Source organism: Zonotrichia albicollis, chromosome 4, assembly GCF_047830755.1.
Source record: "Zonotrichia albicollis isolate bZonAlb1 chromosome 4, bZonAlb1.hap1, whole genome shotgun sequence".
In the NCBI taxonomy this organism is placed as follows: domain Eukaryota; kingdom Metazoa; phylum Chordata; class Aves; order Passeriformes; family Passerellidae; genus Zonotrichia; species Zonotrichia albicollis.
Window position 1 is genome coordinate 69,172,180 of NC_133822.1, and position 18,198 is coordinate 69,190,377.

The 18,198-nt window shown below is 41.9% G+C and overlaps 1 protein-coding gene across 9 annotated transcripts in view; it reads right to left on the reverse strand.

The window, feature by feature from the left end:
* Positions 1 to 12,433, reverse strand: part of KIF21A (kinesin family member 21A) — an 88,214-nt gene extending 75,781 nt beyond the window's left edge. For 2 of the 9 annotated variants that reach the window (XM_074540028.1, XM_074540025.1), the window contains exon 1: positions 12,038 to 12,428. In XM_074540028.1, the coding sequence (XP_074396129.1) occupies positions 12,038 to 12,081 (44 nt within the window). In that variant the 5' untranslated portion in view covers positions 12,082 to 12,428. Of the gene's footprint in view, positions 1 to 12,037 lie in introns of all 9 variants that reach the window. The other 7 variants (XM_074540026.1, XM_074540029.1, XM_074540030.1 and 4 more) reach the window with 7 other exon arrangements.
* Between the last annotated feature and the right edge of the window lie 5,765 nt (positions 12,434 to 18,198).

Below are 18,198 nucleotides of genomic sequence, written 5' to 3' on the forward strand. Positions count from 1 at the left end.
TGTCTTCTTGGCTTCCAGGCCTTGTCTCCTCTCTGTCGGTGCAGAAGAGAGGATTACAAAGACAAAAGGCCCAAGCTCCTTTCCAAGGTTCACGCTGGGAAGACAAGAGGCACTGGTCACAAAATAAAGCAAGAGATTTCCCAGTTCGTCCCCGTTCTCGGCCTGTTGTCTCTGCCCGGTTAGGTGTAGGATGGCCTTGGGACAGCCCGCGCTCCAAAGGACGAGAGCACTCTTCAGATTTTTCAGTCTTCCATATTGTTTATTAATTCTTATCTACAAAGTTGTCTCCCAGCCTGACAGAGGTCTGCCCAGCAAGACAGCCATGGGCACACTGACCTCCCACTGGGCGGTTGTCTATTTTTATATTAAAAGCTACGTATAAGATATTTACCTTTACCTTCCAATACCTTTTACCCTTATTAACAAGTGCAGATTTAATGTGAACCAATCCTAAAGTGCCAGCATCACCATCAAAGATGGATGACAAGAAGAAGAGGAGAAGGACAGGACACACCCTAATTCCTCCATCTTGTCTCCCAAAACCCCCCCTGTACCAAGATCCCAAAATCTGTGTTTTCACCCCGTGAATAATCAATTCCTTCACCACTTATTCCCAAGTGATCCTCTTGCCCTCATACAGGTGGCACATCCCGTGCAGGGTCAAAATCCAATCACCAACCACTTCTGGCAACATCCCAGGATTTCTGAGTCCCCCAGGGGTTATCTCAGCAACTCTGGACATCAGGAGTGATGTGCTGAGTTCCCATAAGTTTGGGATAAGGAAGAAATCTGACCACCAAAAATCAGAACAGTCAAGTACTGGTTGCCCAGAGACACTGATGAATCTCTGTCTCAGAGGTTTTTCCTAGAACCTAACTTTGACAGAGCCTTGCAAAACCTCACCTGAATTTAGTTTTAACAATGCTTTGAGGGGGAGGCTGGATCAGATGACCTCCTGAGGTCCCTTCAAACTTGGATTAATCTAGGCTTACGCTCCCAAATCAGTAAAGCTTTACTGTTCATGTGGACATGGTCACACCTCTGTGAACACATTCTGACATTTGAATGGGATCATTCAATTGTGCTGAATTCAGGTCCTGGCACCCCACATGCAGCTTCACAGAATTACAGACATTTGGGGTGGAAAAAACCTCTGAATGTCAGAGTTTATTCACTCACTCTACCTCTCTGGACCAAAGTAATAATTAATTAACCAATTAATTCAACATTTAATTAAATATTTAATTTAAATATTAACCAATTAATCCAAAATTTTCCTGGCAGTTACCAGTCTGAATTGTTTTGAAGAGTTTCCTGTATGGACAATTTCACATCTCCATAGACAAAGCACAGGTTTATTTCCCTCCCTGTTCATTCCACAATATCCATCCTTACAACGGATAAATATTTTCTCCTCTCTTGTACTTTTCTTACTGAAATTTAAATCTACTACACTTTATTGACTTCACCTAGAGCATAAAGAGCATTTTATTCCCTTCCACTCCATACTTGACTCTTGGTATTTTAGGATGTGTCTTACAAATCTTCACTCCTCATATCTCTCATGGAACCAGACATGTTTTCCAGACAAAGAGCCCTTTCCTACCTTTTTTCAGTTCCTCTTAGCCCATATTTTTTGTGAGCAGCAGGACCCAGAATCTACCACTAGACATCAGCAGCACTGAACAAAAAATTATTTCTTTGCTCCTTTGTAAAAACTCCAGGTTCTACATACACTGAGTTTCTTGTTTTGCTCCACTGCAACACTGCTGTTGCACACTCATGAATAATGTGTGCATTCCTCAAACATTTGCCTACAGCAGCAGCAGAGAGTGCATCAGCCCTTTGTTGTTAATCAAGTATGTCCCAAGATGTAGGTCAGCAACATTCTATGCAAGTTCCCTCCTCCTGAGGAGGCATTTCTGTCCGGTTTATCTCGGCTGTTTGTGAGGCCTGGAAAGGCCCGGGGTGGCCTTGGGGCAGCCCGCGTATCGAAGGACGAGAAGAGGCTTCAGTTCTTCTTTCTGGTTTTATGTTTATTAATTGTTTATCTAAAAGATGTTCTTTCAGCCACCAGAGATCTGCTCAGCAGTCAGCCATGGGCACACTGTCTGCCCTCCCGGGCAGCCACGTATCTTTATACCCATTGTTACGTATACAATATTTATCATTTTTCCCCAATACCATCTATTCTTATAACTCGGTGTACTCTCAGTAATAACCAATCCAAAGGTGCCACCGTGGCCAAAGAAGATGGAGGAGAAGAGGAAGAAGAAGGAGGACAGGACACACCCCAATTCCTCCATCTTACTCCTCCAAACCCCCCTGTACATAAATCCTAAACCCTGTTTCTCACCCTCTTATTAGCTAATCTTTTCGCCATTCACCCGGTGAAGCCCTCATCCTTGTCGTCTCCTGTGTAGGACCAAAGTCCAGCCACCAGACACTTCTGGCAACATTCCAGGAGTCCCGAGCCCCCCAAGGTGGTCTCGGAGGCTCAGCATCTCAGGACTGAGATCTTGAGATCCGACACATTTCCACGCTCAGATCCTGAGAGCTGGAAATCCACAGGAGCAGGGGCCAGCCCTGCTCTGGGGGCTGCAAGCACAGAACAAAGCTGGTTTGAAAATTTGAAAATCTCAGCTGTGCAATGTTTCTTGGAGGCCCCTTCCAACCTTGACAAGCCTATGATTCCTCTTCAGAGCCTGCCAGGGCTACACTTGTTGACATTTAGAGAACAATGAGAAGTCCATCTGTTCCTACAAGCTTTGCAAACAACAACAATGAAATAGATCTACAGCAACATTTTAAAATGCAGAGCCAAGACAGTGGGTTGACCGGCCAATGTAGATCACTTTGAAGACTGTGTGAGGAAGACAAAGAAAGAAAGAGGGCAAACAAAAAAAAAAACAACAGAAAACTGAAACAATGAATCAAACAAACAAATATTAAAGAACCCTACAGACACACCCCTCAAGAGCAAATTCAATTCAGCCCCAATTCAAACAAAACCCTTTCAGGAGTACAAAAATAAAAAGGAACATTCATTGTACTAAAGTTTAACTGTCAAACACTTTGCTTGCAAATACCAATTCAGCCCTATCTCTCATCTCATTTTTGGAGCTTACTGAACACCAATCCACTTTTGCTGAACTCAGAGTTCTGCTTGTAAAGATCAGAATGGCAATTTTATTGTTCCTGAGTGATGGGCTGACTGATCAGATTAGACAGAAGCATAAGCTGCACTCTAAGTGATATAGAATGAACAGGTGGCCTCCCTCTGATCTACAGCCTCTTCAAACACAAGCAGAATCCTTCTTGTTTCAATCACCTCCAGAAAATATGCACTCAGATACTTAGCTATCCTTAGCATGACATAAAAATATTTTTCTGGTCTTTAATGCATTTCAAATAGCTTGCTCCTAAAGACATCAGCCCTTCCCAAATACACCAGTAATTCACATGCATGATATCATTTTAACTAAAAAAATAAATACAGATATATAGATGGTATCAACATCTATAGTCTACAAAGTAATATGTATGGATAATAATTTTAAAGAAAAATTCAAAGGCTTTACATTACAGAGAGAGAGTTTAAAAATTATTTCACATGTACTTAAAGATTAGACTTCAAAAAGAATGCATTTGAGACTAGGGAATGAAATAAACTTTACCTGGGCAACTTATGCAGAGTGACAACTAAAGCAATATATTGTTTGCTTAGTAGGTAAAAAAAAAAAAAGCAGTCAGCTACTTCCTCCAGATCAAAGTGTCTGGTACAGGCACAATTTCTTTTACTCTTCACAGAAATGAGTGGAGAGGAGAGGGAGAAACAAAGCCATATATAGAATTTTTAACAGTAAGACTTTTCATGGAAGGTAATGACTAACTCAGGTGTTTTAGCAGAGTTGGTTTTGTCATGATATTACATCATGTATTATTTATATCATGTTTACTTTGAAGCTACGTCTTTGGCCTGAGGATCTTATGACATAATTCTAAGATGACAATAAACAAAGTGCCAGGGGAGCATGGGGAAGGAAAAGAATATTAAAAAAAAAGACAGATATTACTATCTGCACTCATACCCCTCTTGTATTCTCATACACATGGAGATGGGCACACAGGGATGGTGTCCTATGACAGAATCAAGCACAAAATAAGGCAGAGGCACTGCTGCAGTTGGTAAATCAATACCACAGAGAGTGATTAGCAACTCTAGGACCTTGGGATAATGAGCTACTCTGAATGATACAAAAGGTCTCTGGACTCATCTCCCAATTAGTCCAATGCTTAAGGAAAAAATGTCCAACAAAATGAACATTGAGGATTACTGACTCTGAAATACAAAGTTAATTAGGTAAGTATTTTGAATAAAATATATACACACACATCTTAAGTCTACCTTTCTATCACTTTACTCCAAGAAGTCTCACAGACAACATGGTACCAAACACTTAAAGGAACCCAGATATGCCACTTTCTACATTTTATGCAATATTAGATGTTTTACTATGCATGAGAAATTTCCTAGCAAACCTGCTAGCGACCCTAAAATTATACAAGAGTGTATTTCATCATTTGCAATGTATTTCTAGAGGATAAACTCTTCTTCTATACTTTAAGCCTATTACTGATGATTTGCATAACTTCTTAAACAACATTGCTAACAAATCCTGTATTTAATATAGTTTCTTGACTGACATTAGTATTTCACAGCTATGCAGCTTCCCAGCTTAATATGTCACCTTAAATTTGTTTTAGCAGTATTAAGCAAAGGATAACTAACATAATTATAAATGGAAAGAAAAAACCAGCTCATTGAAAAAATACACCACTTAAAGATAATAACCAAGAGGCTGGAGAATTGACTCAAGATGTGGAATACTTTTTTTCAAGGCCCCAGATGAGATTAGACCCAGTACACAGAGAAACTTGTTTGATCAAACTCTTCCATTATCAAAAGAGAACACTGCAGAAAAGATAAAGTGTCAGACTTTGAGATGTCTCACAAAAGGGAACCATTTTCTGTCTAGTCCTATTATCAATAACATTCCATGTGTTCAGCTCTGGTAGCTGAACTGCTAATGCCACAGCATGCTGCACTCCTGTAACTCACTCACATTGAAAACACTGCTTTACTCATGCTTTTACAGGATCAGTTATGCTGAACATAAAGGGAAGGGAAAATAAGTATCCTTCAAAGCTACAATATCCAAGAGGAAGCATTTCAAGAAACCTGGAGTATTTGAAGGTTACTATGGAAAGATTACATTAAATCTAAAATGTCCTGCACAGAGACAGTTATCTGCTAACCAACTGAACCATGCAGAGTTCCTACAGCAGCATAAATGCAGGAGCCAACAGTGAGACACTAAATTACCTAGACAACAAATGCTTTAGTCCATTTTTAAATTCAACAATGGAAGTGCACTGTTCAATTTCAATGCCTCTAAATTGCTGTGTGTAGTCAAACAATCACAACCTTTTACTGAGGTCTTGTTGCTCTCGGCTTTCTGTGTTGGAGCTCCAGAGCAAACAGGCTCAAGGGATAAGTCATGCATCTTTGTTAGGCAGACTTGGAGATGCTTAAAGGGTGCACTGTCCCAATCAGCATTTGACAGCTGATTTAAAGAAAAAAAAATTCTTTACACAGAAAAATAATTCATCCAGCAGTGGCCAACTCTACCAAATCTGCTGAGGGTACTACTAGAATAAAGGAACAGATGGCACTCGCTCCTCACTCTTTATTTCTGTTCAGATTCTATTCAGGAAATATTTTATGCTAATCAATCATAATATCTGAATCAGCAGGTTTTCACATTTTAGAATACATTTTGAATGTTTTGTTTCTTTATGGATCAAACTCACTGTGACACTAACTTTATCTTTTCAATATTCTCCATTTGTATCTTGTTGCTATAAAACAGATCAAACAAGACTATTTTTTAAAAATAAGGCAGCATTTGTCCCCATACACTGGATCAGATATATGTCACCAGGGAAAAGTGGAAATTAGGACAGAACTAAAAAAAAATATCAAGGAAGAATGGGAAGAAAATGCACAAAAAATTAAAACTATTCAAGAGAAGAGAGAGAGAGCATAATAAAAAGGCACAGCTCACGTAGTTACTCTTGCTAGACTTGTTCAGATTTGGTTTGATTTCTAATTAAACTTTCTTGTTCACAGTTCAAATGACACTTCTCAAAGAAGTGTTTTACATGGAAATAATATTAGCACAACAAAAAATTCTCTACCCACCACAGATATTTAGTATTCTGCTGTAATTTCTTTAAAATTAAAAAAGCACCTAAAGTTGCTTGATTTTGCCAGCAGTAGTCAGGCAACCTAACATGAAAGCAGGAATTCCAACAGCTATCTCTGAGTGGGCAGCAAGGGCAATCTATAAAAAAGGCTTAAAGCAAATCAAGGGAAAGAAGAGGGAGGAACAGGGCTCTCTTGATCACATGCACAAGGGTCATTCAACAACTACAGAAGAATTTACAGATGTCACACAGTAAACCTGAAAATGTGAAGCCCAAAGTTCAGTAATTAAGGAATGTCTAGGCTAACAGATCATAAGTAGTAAAGAAAACACCATTAAATGGAAATGGCTTTTCAAAGCAAAGTAAACTCCCAAGTCTTCTACAAATTTTGGGAAGTGACAAGTTAAAAATATAATTGATCCAAAGGCATGAGCAGACTGCTGAGGTACACCAACCACTGCTTTTTCTTCTTCCTAAATTCAAGATACCCATTTTTGGCAAGGAATATGTGGCACTAAGGGAAAGGTCCAAGTAGGATTTCTTTCCCCTCCAACCAAGAATGAGTTTGTGTTTACAACACGAGTGGTGAAAAGGGAAGTTTATTTCCTAGAAAGCAAGATCACAGATTTCAGCCTGCCCCAAGCAATATCAGTAATGGATGATCGAGTCAGATATTATGAAACCAGAATTCATTCAGCAGCAGATGGTGCCCTGTCTTTTCTTCAGCTAAAATGCAAAACATACCAACGGGGTAAAGTTTCAGAGAAGGACAAGGGGATGTTTGTGTAAGTCAGAGAGCAAAGAAAAACATCAAAACTAACAAAAAGATCTGAAACAGAAGCTTTCCATTAACAGATTCCATGCAGAAGAGTTATTTCCCAACAGCTTGCTATTTAATGCTGCTGATAATTTGTCTTTTATTATGTGGGGCATTCTTGTGTACTTACAGATTGCCGAACTTCATTAACATAGTCAGATATTTTTTCCCAAAAACCTTTAACAGCTGATTACAGATGGGAAATAATTATTGTCTATTAAAATGAAAAGTTTGGTCCATTCTAAGGAACCAAGGGATAGTACTGTAGTCTATTGCTGCTGCTTATCTGGTTATAGAATGATTTATGAGAATGCTTAGCACTGTATGGGAAGCATGAAATTAGTATCTCCAGAGCTTAAAATATATACCACAGCATACATGTCCATTCATCCAGCATCTGAGGTTCTGTTCATGGTGGGAAGCTCAAACACATCTGTAACTGCCTGCACAACAGCAGCCCAAGAAAGAAAATCAATCTCAGCTGCCATCAAAGTGCTTCAAAACACGCTTGTCTAAAAAGGACAGGTTCCTTTCACTCTGTTCCTTCTTTCCTAGTGTATCTAACAATAGCTGGATCTAGCACAGAGGAAAATAGCCTCACTATAAAAGCTTGAAAAGAAGAATGATGCAAAAATGTGAAAAGGTAGAGGGAGGCATGACAACAAAAAACAGACTCCATATGGAGAGGGGAAAAAAGCCCACACAAACTAGTGAAGTAGGGAAAAAACCCTACACAGGACAACCTGATCACACAGTTCAACAACTGGGAGTATGAAAAGAATTCCATACCAAAGCTTTGCAATGGGAAGAACAAAATTTGCAATGGATGAACATGTTCTACTTGTGTAATCAAAAGTCAACACTGTATCCTAATGCCATGCCACAGTAAGCTTTAGTTGTAAAAAGCTCTGATCTTCACTAAACTGAATTAGTAACCAATGTGTTTTTCCAGCTTACTTCATCTCCCTTTTGGAAAACCAGAAACAGAAGCTGTGTGGTTTTAATTCATCAGCTGCACTTATTACTTCTACTGTTACTAAAAACATTTACCTGTAGACCCATTACATTTTGCACACAGTTTCCATACTTGGCAAATATCAACATTTCACTTTTGTGAAGCAGCATCACAACATGTTGCAGACACCCAGGGTGGGTATGAAAAGGAAATTTTTTACACATCTCAAGGCAGCAGAACTAGGTCCCCAAATGCCAGAACCTCTCTACACACGTGAGGAGGAATGCAGCAACACTCCTGCTCTCCACTTGAGGGATGAAACAAAGCAGATTGTCAATCACAGCAGATGAAGCAGCACCAGTGAGGCACTTTTACCAAAGCAGGGAAGAGGGGAAATACACACAGGCATACCTAGGATGACGAGAAGTGGAAACTTCAACTACTCTGTTCTTTACAAATATTAAACATGCCTGATCATAAAACACCATCCCCTGACGCTTCTTTGTGTTCTGCCCATTAACACAGTTTCAACTGGGCTCCATCTTTCACGAGAACGTGCCCAGTGCCAAAGCTCTTCAGCTTCACCAACTGGGAATGCAAGTTCTTTTATTGTCCACTCCCCCTGAGGTGTCACCCAAGAATGCCAGAGTGACCATCTTCTCTTGAGTATTGGTCAGCTTGTACAGCAATTCAGCTTTTCACACTGTACTTATTTTCTTCTGTTTTAATACAGCATCTCTAACAAATCAGCACTGAAGCTTATTATCTGTACATCCAGAGCCTTCACTGACTCCCAGTGGATCAAGGCCATCTTTCTCCTTTGAAGGGCTAGAGGACAGACATTTCCTTCAATGCTCTGCACTGTTATTTGGATCCTGTTATGGAGAAGACACAACAGACACCCTCCATGCTTTATCAGTTACAGTCCTCCATATAAGATTTCTGGTTAGACCTATCCAAACATTACTGTTCTCCAGAACTTCTTTGGCTTAGCATGTATCCAAAAATGCAAAGGACTGAGATGCAACTTTGATTTCTTAGATCACCATTGCTAGAACATCCTAAAATGGCCCTAAGCCACATGGAGCAAGGACAGGCACTAACTGATGGAGCCATTTCGATTCCTGCAATCCAGCTCAGGTCTGGTTAAGGGTAGCAGCACACACTTCTTGGGTGACCCATCCAGCCCCTGGCATGGGTGATACACCAGCTCTGAAGTGCACTAACAGACCTAGACCACTGGCTGTTGAGGATCTAAGGTGAGAACTTCATCTACCCAACACACCACAAGCCTACATGCTGTATTTTGCTGGTGGACACCACTAAAGTTGCAAGAGACAAGAGTTACAAACTACAATCTCCATCCTTTTGTGAACTTGAAACAGTTGCCTAAGATGTTGATAACATTTCATAGCCTTCTTGTCAGAAGTTAGTCTTCATATGCTGAAAAGACACTTGAAAAAGGAAGACAAATTTTAGACTTACAAAAATGATAGTTTTTCACATTTAAAAGAAAGCTCTCTAATCAGATGACTGTCATCTATCTTGGGAACTCTCTGATTTTATGTGAAAACAGACACTACACACAGTCAGAGAGCAAAGCTCTTTGCCAAAGTTGCACACCATCATCCACAAGGTCCACAAGTCTTTCAGTGGTGGGTGACTAGAGAAAAATCTTTTCTTAATTGGGGAATTTAACATTAGTTTCTGGATTATCTGCCAAACTATTTCCAGCTTTCATGCTTCACTAAACTGGAACTCATCAGTCACAAACCCATGATTACACTGAAGAAAATGGAGAGCAATTAGCATACAAGATGATAGCTTAAAGCTGGTGCTAATTGGAAAGAATGAAGTATTTTTCATTCCTGTTGGATACAATTAGGTGAGACAACCAGGTTCTGGAAAAACAATTTGCTAAACAATTTCAGTGATGTCTACTCTGTAACCTATGTTTAAAGTCTAAGCAAATTCATGCCTTTGCAGTGTATCTTGCAGCCATGGGGGCTGCAAACTAAAAGCTGGTCCAGCTGTAGAGAGAGCCTTGCTCAGAAACATACATACAAAACACAACAACTAATTCATCACAACTGTGGAGATCATTACTGAACTGAGCTCAAGTTGCCAAAAAGAGCTGAAGAGCAAAACCAACAAGGAAACAGAATATAATGCTCATAATGCGTGGTACAGCATGGCACCAATACACACTGAGATGCAAAATCAGTTCAATTACAGGACTGCACAAAATACACAATCAGAAATAAAAGAAAACGATCTACAAAGAGCTACTGGTGCAAAAACAATTACTGTGCATGCTTTTGTTCGTAAACGCTAAACAGAGAGGGGAAAATCTTGTACATGAATAGTTAATTTGCCAAAAGGAAGAAAGCAGACAGGAGGAAAAATTCAATCCTTCATTATTAGAGAACTGCATTCAGGCACAAAATGTTAGTTAGACAATTATACTGCAGAAATATACCTTATAACATTAGGGATTTGTTGTCAAAAACTACAGCTGGGTGACTTGAATTTACTTCTACAAACTCTTCACCATATATTACTCCTAATCTATTTACCACACACCTACAATTATAAATGGATCTCCACCAGTAGGTTTTTTTATTAATTCCAAGCTGCAACAAACCTCTGCATTTGTAAATGAAGTTTTACATCACTATTTCTTTTGGCTCAGAATATATTTAATATTTTCTTCAAATGAGAGAGCAGTCTGTAAACCTGTAACACACCCTGTTTTTAGGATCACACCTATCTCATATTTTCCTTTTTAAAAATACAGCCTAATTATGCTTTAGACTAGTACCTCCCTGAACATTATGTGAAAAATGCTTCAACAGATAGCACTCACAAAAGCATCTCTCCCAACAGAAAACGCTGCTGCAATCAGACTTTAATGAACAACTGCAGCATACACACCACGTTACCAGGCAGGGGTGGTGCTTCTCTGTTTACTGAAAATGTTATTGCAGCGCTCCCCCACCTCCACGTACCAACAATAGCACACAGTAGCATCGCTTATTTCTGCATGCTTCAGAGAAAACAAAACAAAGCTAATAAATCACCTTCTTCATCTTCCTCAACAACCCTTGAAGCCTCTAATGCAAGACTGTCCAAGGAGCCACTGAAACAAACAGACCTTCTCCTAAGGTTTGATTTCTTGTGTTGTAATATTCCAAGTGTGTCAGCATAAAGAAACTTCTTGAAAGCAAAGAAATAAACCGACAGCATCACAAATAAATCCCAAATATTGAAGTAACTATACATAAACAGACATAGATATATGCACATATATATGCATTTGTCCTCATGTTTCAATCATGTAAAGACATCTTGAAGACTGAAGCATCCACAGGCTAAACTGGAAGCTCTTCAAACAATAAAATAGTATTTTCACGTAGAAAACCGAGAAGAGCTAAGAGCTCGCTGATGAATAGCAGATTTTTATCTCTGATTAAAGAGCAATTTGAATTAACTGATGTTATAAAATTATTTAAGCTCCACTCCCATCATGACTTCTACATACACCTAATTCCTATGTAGTGCGAGCAGCCCCATGGGAGTCCATCCCTCTGGTATGTGAGGTTAGACACAGCCTCCACGGGATAAAAGCCTTTATCCTTCTAAAAATACCAGCGTGTCTCCTAAAGCTCCGCGATGCAAACAGCATCGCCACAGTCCAGGGGCTGCTCTGCTTCCATGAGTAAGCACTACCAGCACCGGGCTATAATTAGTTGGGAGTATTTTTAGGGTCACTGCTCAAAATCAGAGAGAAATGACTGAGAAAGACCTCAGAATGGTCGGGGGGGTTTTCCCTCTCCTTTGGCTATTTCCTACTGCTGTGAGGAAAGAGCGGCTCGGCAGGGGCCGAGGGGAGGCGACCCCCTCTCCGCAGGGAAGATGTGCCGGGCTGCCGTCCCCGGGGTGGGCGCTGGGAACGGCCCCGCCGCCCGCCCCCGGCCCGCAGCAGCGCCGCTTACCTGACCGCCACCCGCACCGAGCTCTCGTCCGGGCCGCCCGACATGGTGCCAAGGGCCAGGGGCGGCCGCAGCCGCGCCGGGAGCTCCGCCGGGCCGCGGAGGAGGTGGGGGCACTGCTGCGGCTCCCCCTCACCTCCTCCTCCTGCTCCGCCACCTCCTCTCTCCAGCCATTTTAGGTGACTGAATGAATAGGTAGGAGCCGCGGCAGTGCAGGGCGGTTCGCACCGCTCCTCCTCCTCCTCCCCCCGCCCCGCTCCGGCCCGGCCCCTCCAGCGCCTGGGCAGGGAGCGCTGTCAGTCAGCCACCGGCGGGCCGAGCCGCGGCCCCGGTCACCGACCGGCCCCCCGCCCGCCGGGCCCGCCCGCTGCAGCCGCAGTGCGTCAGCGGCCCCGCCCCGGGCAGCGCCAGCGCGGAGAGACAGCGGGTGTGAGGGCACGGAGCTCCGACACAGACACCCGGAGACACACACACACACACACACAGACATCCAGACACACAGACACCGCCTCCTCGACGCGAACCCCTTCTCCGCATGCCCCCTGCATACACACCCACACCTCCTGAGGGCCGTCTCTCCACGCACACCTGTTCCTTATGTGGGCACACGCTGCTCGCGTTTGCCTTACCACGGCACACACCCCTCGTGAGGGGGGTGCTCGCACAGCTCCCCTCACGCCTGCTCGCCCATGAAGGCTCGGCACACTCGCCCTGCCCGTGCCCTGTGCGCTGGCTGCTGTGGGCGCTCACGGCGCCTTGCAGGTACCGGGCCACTCGTGCCTGTTCCCCGGGCTCGCAGGGGCACACGCGTGGCGCTGCCCGCCTGCTGCAGCGCTGCACACGCACAGCTCGTCCCCACACGCCTCTGCGCTCACGACAACAGGCTCGGCTCTTGCACAAACAACGCACACGGGCTCTGCACCAGCTTCCGAGGCCTCTCTCCCTGGAAAGAAGGGCCGATCCCGCTGTCTGGGCTGGCTCGTTTGCCCTTACACATATTTCCCTTTTCCCGAGCAGGAAAGATTCCTCCTCTGGCCCTGTGTGGCCCTCGTGACCCTCGTGGCTGCAGGAGCACACAGTTGTCCCACCTTCCTGGGGCACTGGCAGCTTTGTTTGCCGAAGCTGCTCCAGCCAGCATCCCTGTTCTCACTTCGCTAATGAAATGCCTGGCTTTGAGCTGGAAACTGAGTGGGCGGATGACACTAATTTTTGATGCAAATCGTATCCCTGCCAGGAAAGAAGGTTGATTATTTTGCCCAAAACAATTCACATTCCTAAGGGAGATTTTCCATCAGAATAGGCCCGGGTTTGAATTCTTAATGATATGCTAAAAACCTTGCAGTTCTAGTTGTTTTGCTTTTGATAGTGAAGGTTGATCACACCCAGGCCCCAGCCTCTGTCAAAGATGTGCTGGTGAGGTCTCCCAGCCAGATGGGGCCTCTAGCCACAGCCCTGAATCTTTCATAAGTCTCTCCTTCTCAGCAGGAATCCACTGTGTTATTGTTGCTCTGCATATTTCTCATAGTTATTTTCTCTAACTTTTCTATTTTTCTTTACTTGTATACAAATTAGATTGTTTCTAGAAAATGGCCCACCTGGAAGTTGCTATACAAAATGATGGTCTCCTTTCTTCTGAATTGCACAGCACCAGCATTCAAATCCCTGACAGCATTTGAAAATAGGGTGAACTTAAGCTACATACCATATTGCTGAGGTAAACTGAGATAATATTCATCCAAAAGGCAGAAAAATCCAAAAGGCAGACAGTTCAGTATGAAATCATTGAGATAATATAATATAGGCAGAACAAAGACTAGATTTCCCTGGGCTTCTCAGCTCATTATTCTGTATTTGATGCCATAGGTCAGATGCCTTGTTTCTCCGTCTGCCATGATATTTTATGGGATGGGCAAGATAGCAGATAAAGAAAAAGCTCCTACAGGTGAATTGTGTCGGCATTCATACCAAACAGCCTCAAAATGAAAGTGATAGGAGTTTCATAGTTCAGGGCGTTTCCATCTAGAGGGGAATGAACACTCTGGCTGTGTCATGCATCTGTGGGTATTGTGCTGAGCTCTTTAAAAATACCTGCAGCTCACCCACAGTGAGTGGAATCCTATGGCCTAATTAGGTTCTGACAATTTATGTGCACCAGATTTACAAATCCAAATCTTATCCAGAAGTATCCAATGCATTTTTTTCAGCTGGCACAGTTACAAGTTTAATGTAATAAGCATACTCAAGCCAAATGTATACCTGGGCACAACATTTATTTCACATCTTTTGCTGTTCAGCAAAGCTCATCCACAACACATTGCCCATGCCTGTAAAATCCTGCTGAGTCAGTGTCTCTGGTGTGCCATGTGAGCTGTGCTGAAAACCGAGCAGGGAGTAGCAGCTGCAGGATGCTCAGACTCAAAATCATACTCTAGACCTTTCCAGGGCCATTTCTTTTCTGGCTGTTGTGTGGCTGTTAGACTTTGCTTCACCTTGACTTCATCCAGCCCTCTCTCTTCCATACTGAAAAAGAAGTTAGCAGGTCAAAGTCTGGCAGAAGTTCTCCTGAGCTTAATGTCATGTATATAATGGGTTAGTATGCACAAATTTCAGACCTTTATGACAAAGGTTTTTTATCCACATTGGTATTAAAAAATGTTGGTGCTATAGTAAAATTATCCTATTCTAAGTTATGTTTATTTCAGTCCTACAGTATTACCCACATATTTTCTGTCTTGTATATTTCACTGTCTTGTATATTTGTCTTCAATTCCAGACTGTTCTGAAATTGATCTAGCAAGTGACATTTAGCTTCTTACCATGTTTCATGCAAATTGCCTGGTATATGTTCATTCAGTAATAAAGCAGGAAAAAGACATAGGTCTTGTTTCTATGCAGGATTTTTCTCTGTCTTCCCTGTTTTCAGAAAACATACTTCTGTCAAAATGAGCTTTTCCCAACTTGTCCAATGTAAACAAGCAGAGTGCTATACTCTTAACTTGGCTGCACCAGGAAACTTGAATCAAATCTGCTTTTCATTTTTTATAATGTGAATGACCTGCACCCTCCAGCATCCTATTCATCTCCTTGAAGAAGTAACTTGAATAACATTAGGGGCACGATATCTCCCTTTTTTTATTGTCTAAGTATGTAGCTAAAGTGCCAGTGTCTAGTTTATCTTTATAGTAAGCTGTATAGGCTAGATGGTAACATTTACAGATTTGTTCAGTCTCACAGCTAATTAATGAGGTCCCCTCCCTTCATGGCTACAGCACCACAGGTACCAATTTCCTCTGGTCACTCCCTGAGCAGCTGTAGACAGAGGGGGACAAACTTCAGGCCTGGGGAGCAGGGAGGGAGTTTACAGCTCTGGTCCCTGCTCGGTGCTTGGAGGAGGGCTGCTGGGAACACCCCTCATCCCTCCCTGGCAGCCGTCCCGGTGACAGTGCCACCCTTTCACTGCCTCCGTTCTCCTGCTGCCACCCTTTCACTGCCTCCATTCTCCTGCCATCCTTTCACTGCCTCCATTCTCCTGCTGCCACCCTTTCACTGCCTCCATTCTCTTGCCGCCACCCTTTCACTGCCTCCATTCTCCTGCTGCCACCCTTTCACTGCCTCCATTCTCCTGCTGCCATCCTTTCACTGCCTCCATTCTCCTGCTGCCACATTTTCACTGCCTCCATTCTCCTGCCACATGACTCAGCACCATGAGCTTCATTCACTGGCCAACCAAACAAAAACCTGTGCTTGGAAGGGTGAGTGCTCTGCCTGACACACACACAGCGCACCCTGCACAGATGGTCAGCTGCCCACAGAGTTCCTGTAAGCCTCAGAAGCTGCCCAGAATCACTGAGCTACACACAACCTGAATGAGCCAAGCAGACCCCACTTAGGGGTCAGAGCCCCATGCTTTGACCTGTGGATGTTTGCAGACAAGTTGTATCAGCTGTGCCTATGCTGTACCAGCTGGGTTTGAAATTATCTAATTGAAATAGATCAATTTTTTAACTGATAACTTAGCAGTGCTAAATAAGTCAATTTAATCAAAGATTTGGCTTGTTAGTTGCTTATTTCTTTGACCTGTTGAATGTATAATTTAATTTGAAGAGGAGATTCTCTTAAGCAGTAGAGGTCACTTGGTTTCATTGAGACAGGCAATAATATATAAATCACTGATTTCTGATTAATCTGTGTCAAATAGGTTAATTGCACCATGACTGGTAAAAGGCTTCAAGAAAAATCCTTAGGTTTTGTCAAGTCAAATATTAGGTTTTGTCAAGTTAAGCACTTGACCTGGGCATCTCCCCACCATTATGGAAGGCAGAGATTCTTTCAGATACAGACAGTGGAACACAAAATATTCAAGTGCTATAAAAGAACAATATTGAAGGACATTGCATCTCATCATCTGCATAGTCTATGCTGTTTTATTAAATTCATACACACAAAATAATCAGCTAGTCTATCTTATTAGTGACTATTGTTTTCTTGAATGTATATAGTAAATAAACTCTTCTTTGCCATGTACAAGCCACAATTTATTTCATTATTTTTAACACACCACCAAGCCTAAACATTAGGCAAATAGAATATAATGTATAAATGAAAATGAACAAAATTTATATTATATTAATTCATACAATAATTTGAAAAATGGAAATATTTGGGCTCATATAAGTGTCCACAGATTTTCTCTATGCTTTTTGCTTGTCCATGTCTGTCTATGAACTGTGTGACCCAATAATTCTTTCTATTCCAGTATTTTCTGATACAGGAAAGGTAACTGAACTCCTATGCAACTGTGTTTCATGAGCTGTTGCTGATGGAAATTATGTCAGCAACATTCACACATCAGCAATAATCACTCCATTTTCTCTCAGAAACACTAAACTCTTCAACATTAATATATACAGTGCTTCCAGGTTTCTACTTGGCAAAGTGAAAATTCTCTTGGTATTTTCTGCTTGATGTCTTGGGCTTGCATGAATCTTAGGCTTTTCCATAGTCATCTTTTGAAAAATGGCTGCTATGAACAAAGCTAAACTTCTGAAAACTGTTACAATTTGATTTTTAAGAACTTTCTGAAAGTAGTTTTTTCTTCTCTGACTGGCTTCTCATTTTAAACTGCAGGTCTTGGAAAGCAGTATAGGAAAGCCTATAAAAAACATTTTAATACCTACCATTTTCTTCCCATCACTCACTAAGAATTTTGGTTAATAACAATGAGTAAGGAAAACTGTTAAGCCACTCTTAACTGGCAGGCTAAAATATACAACAGGGGAGCCTTTGATTCCAATAACTGTGGAGAACAAAGCAAGCTGCAATCTTGGCTCATGACAGGATGGGGGGAAGTAATCTCAAAGTTGAGAAGGAAAAAAGGAGTGCAAGGTGATGTTTATGTAATCAGAATAAGAGCAGATAAGGAAAGGAAACAAACTGGTTTGGTACAGATGTCTGTGGAGAGAAGAAGGTAGAGAAACCAGAAAGGACAGGGTGGAGAAGGAAGAGGGATTCCTGGAATCAAAGCCAAGCAATGGCTCTGCAGGGTTATTTCTGGAGCTGATCAGCATAAGAGGAGAAGCAGCATGAGGCACCTCTGAAGTGAAAAGAAAGGAGGTTGGTGTTTTCCATCCACCTTCCCAAAAATGAATGAACTGAACAGGAGAAAATACAATGAAAAGAAACATATGATAAAAGGATCATATCTGGTGCTGAGCAGAGGATTCAGTGGGAATAGAACCACTACACTTGATGAAGAAAGAAAGTATTTCATTGTGTACTAATGCTTTTTACTCATAAAAATTTTATTGTGTTGACTATATTATTGTTAACAAAGCAGTTTCGTTTCCTTGGCCCCTGGCAGGCCAGAGTGGTTGTGCTATATAACAAAAATGTGCTTTTGCCCGTACACTTATTTATCTTTCTTCTGCGCCTTGGGAATGCTGTAATTTGTACTAATATAACTGCTGTCTATACTAAGATGGTCATATCAGGTTCATATATATTTTGATATAAACATGGATATTGTATTATATCCCATGTAGCACAAATACACATTAGAACTCCATTGAACCAGTACTGCCAGACTAGAAGAAAATACATGAAAAAGAACAGGGCTAAAACAAAGCTCTGGAGCATATCTCTCCACTATATGATCTTAAACAGAT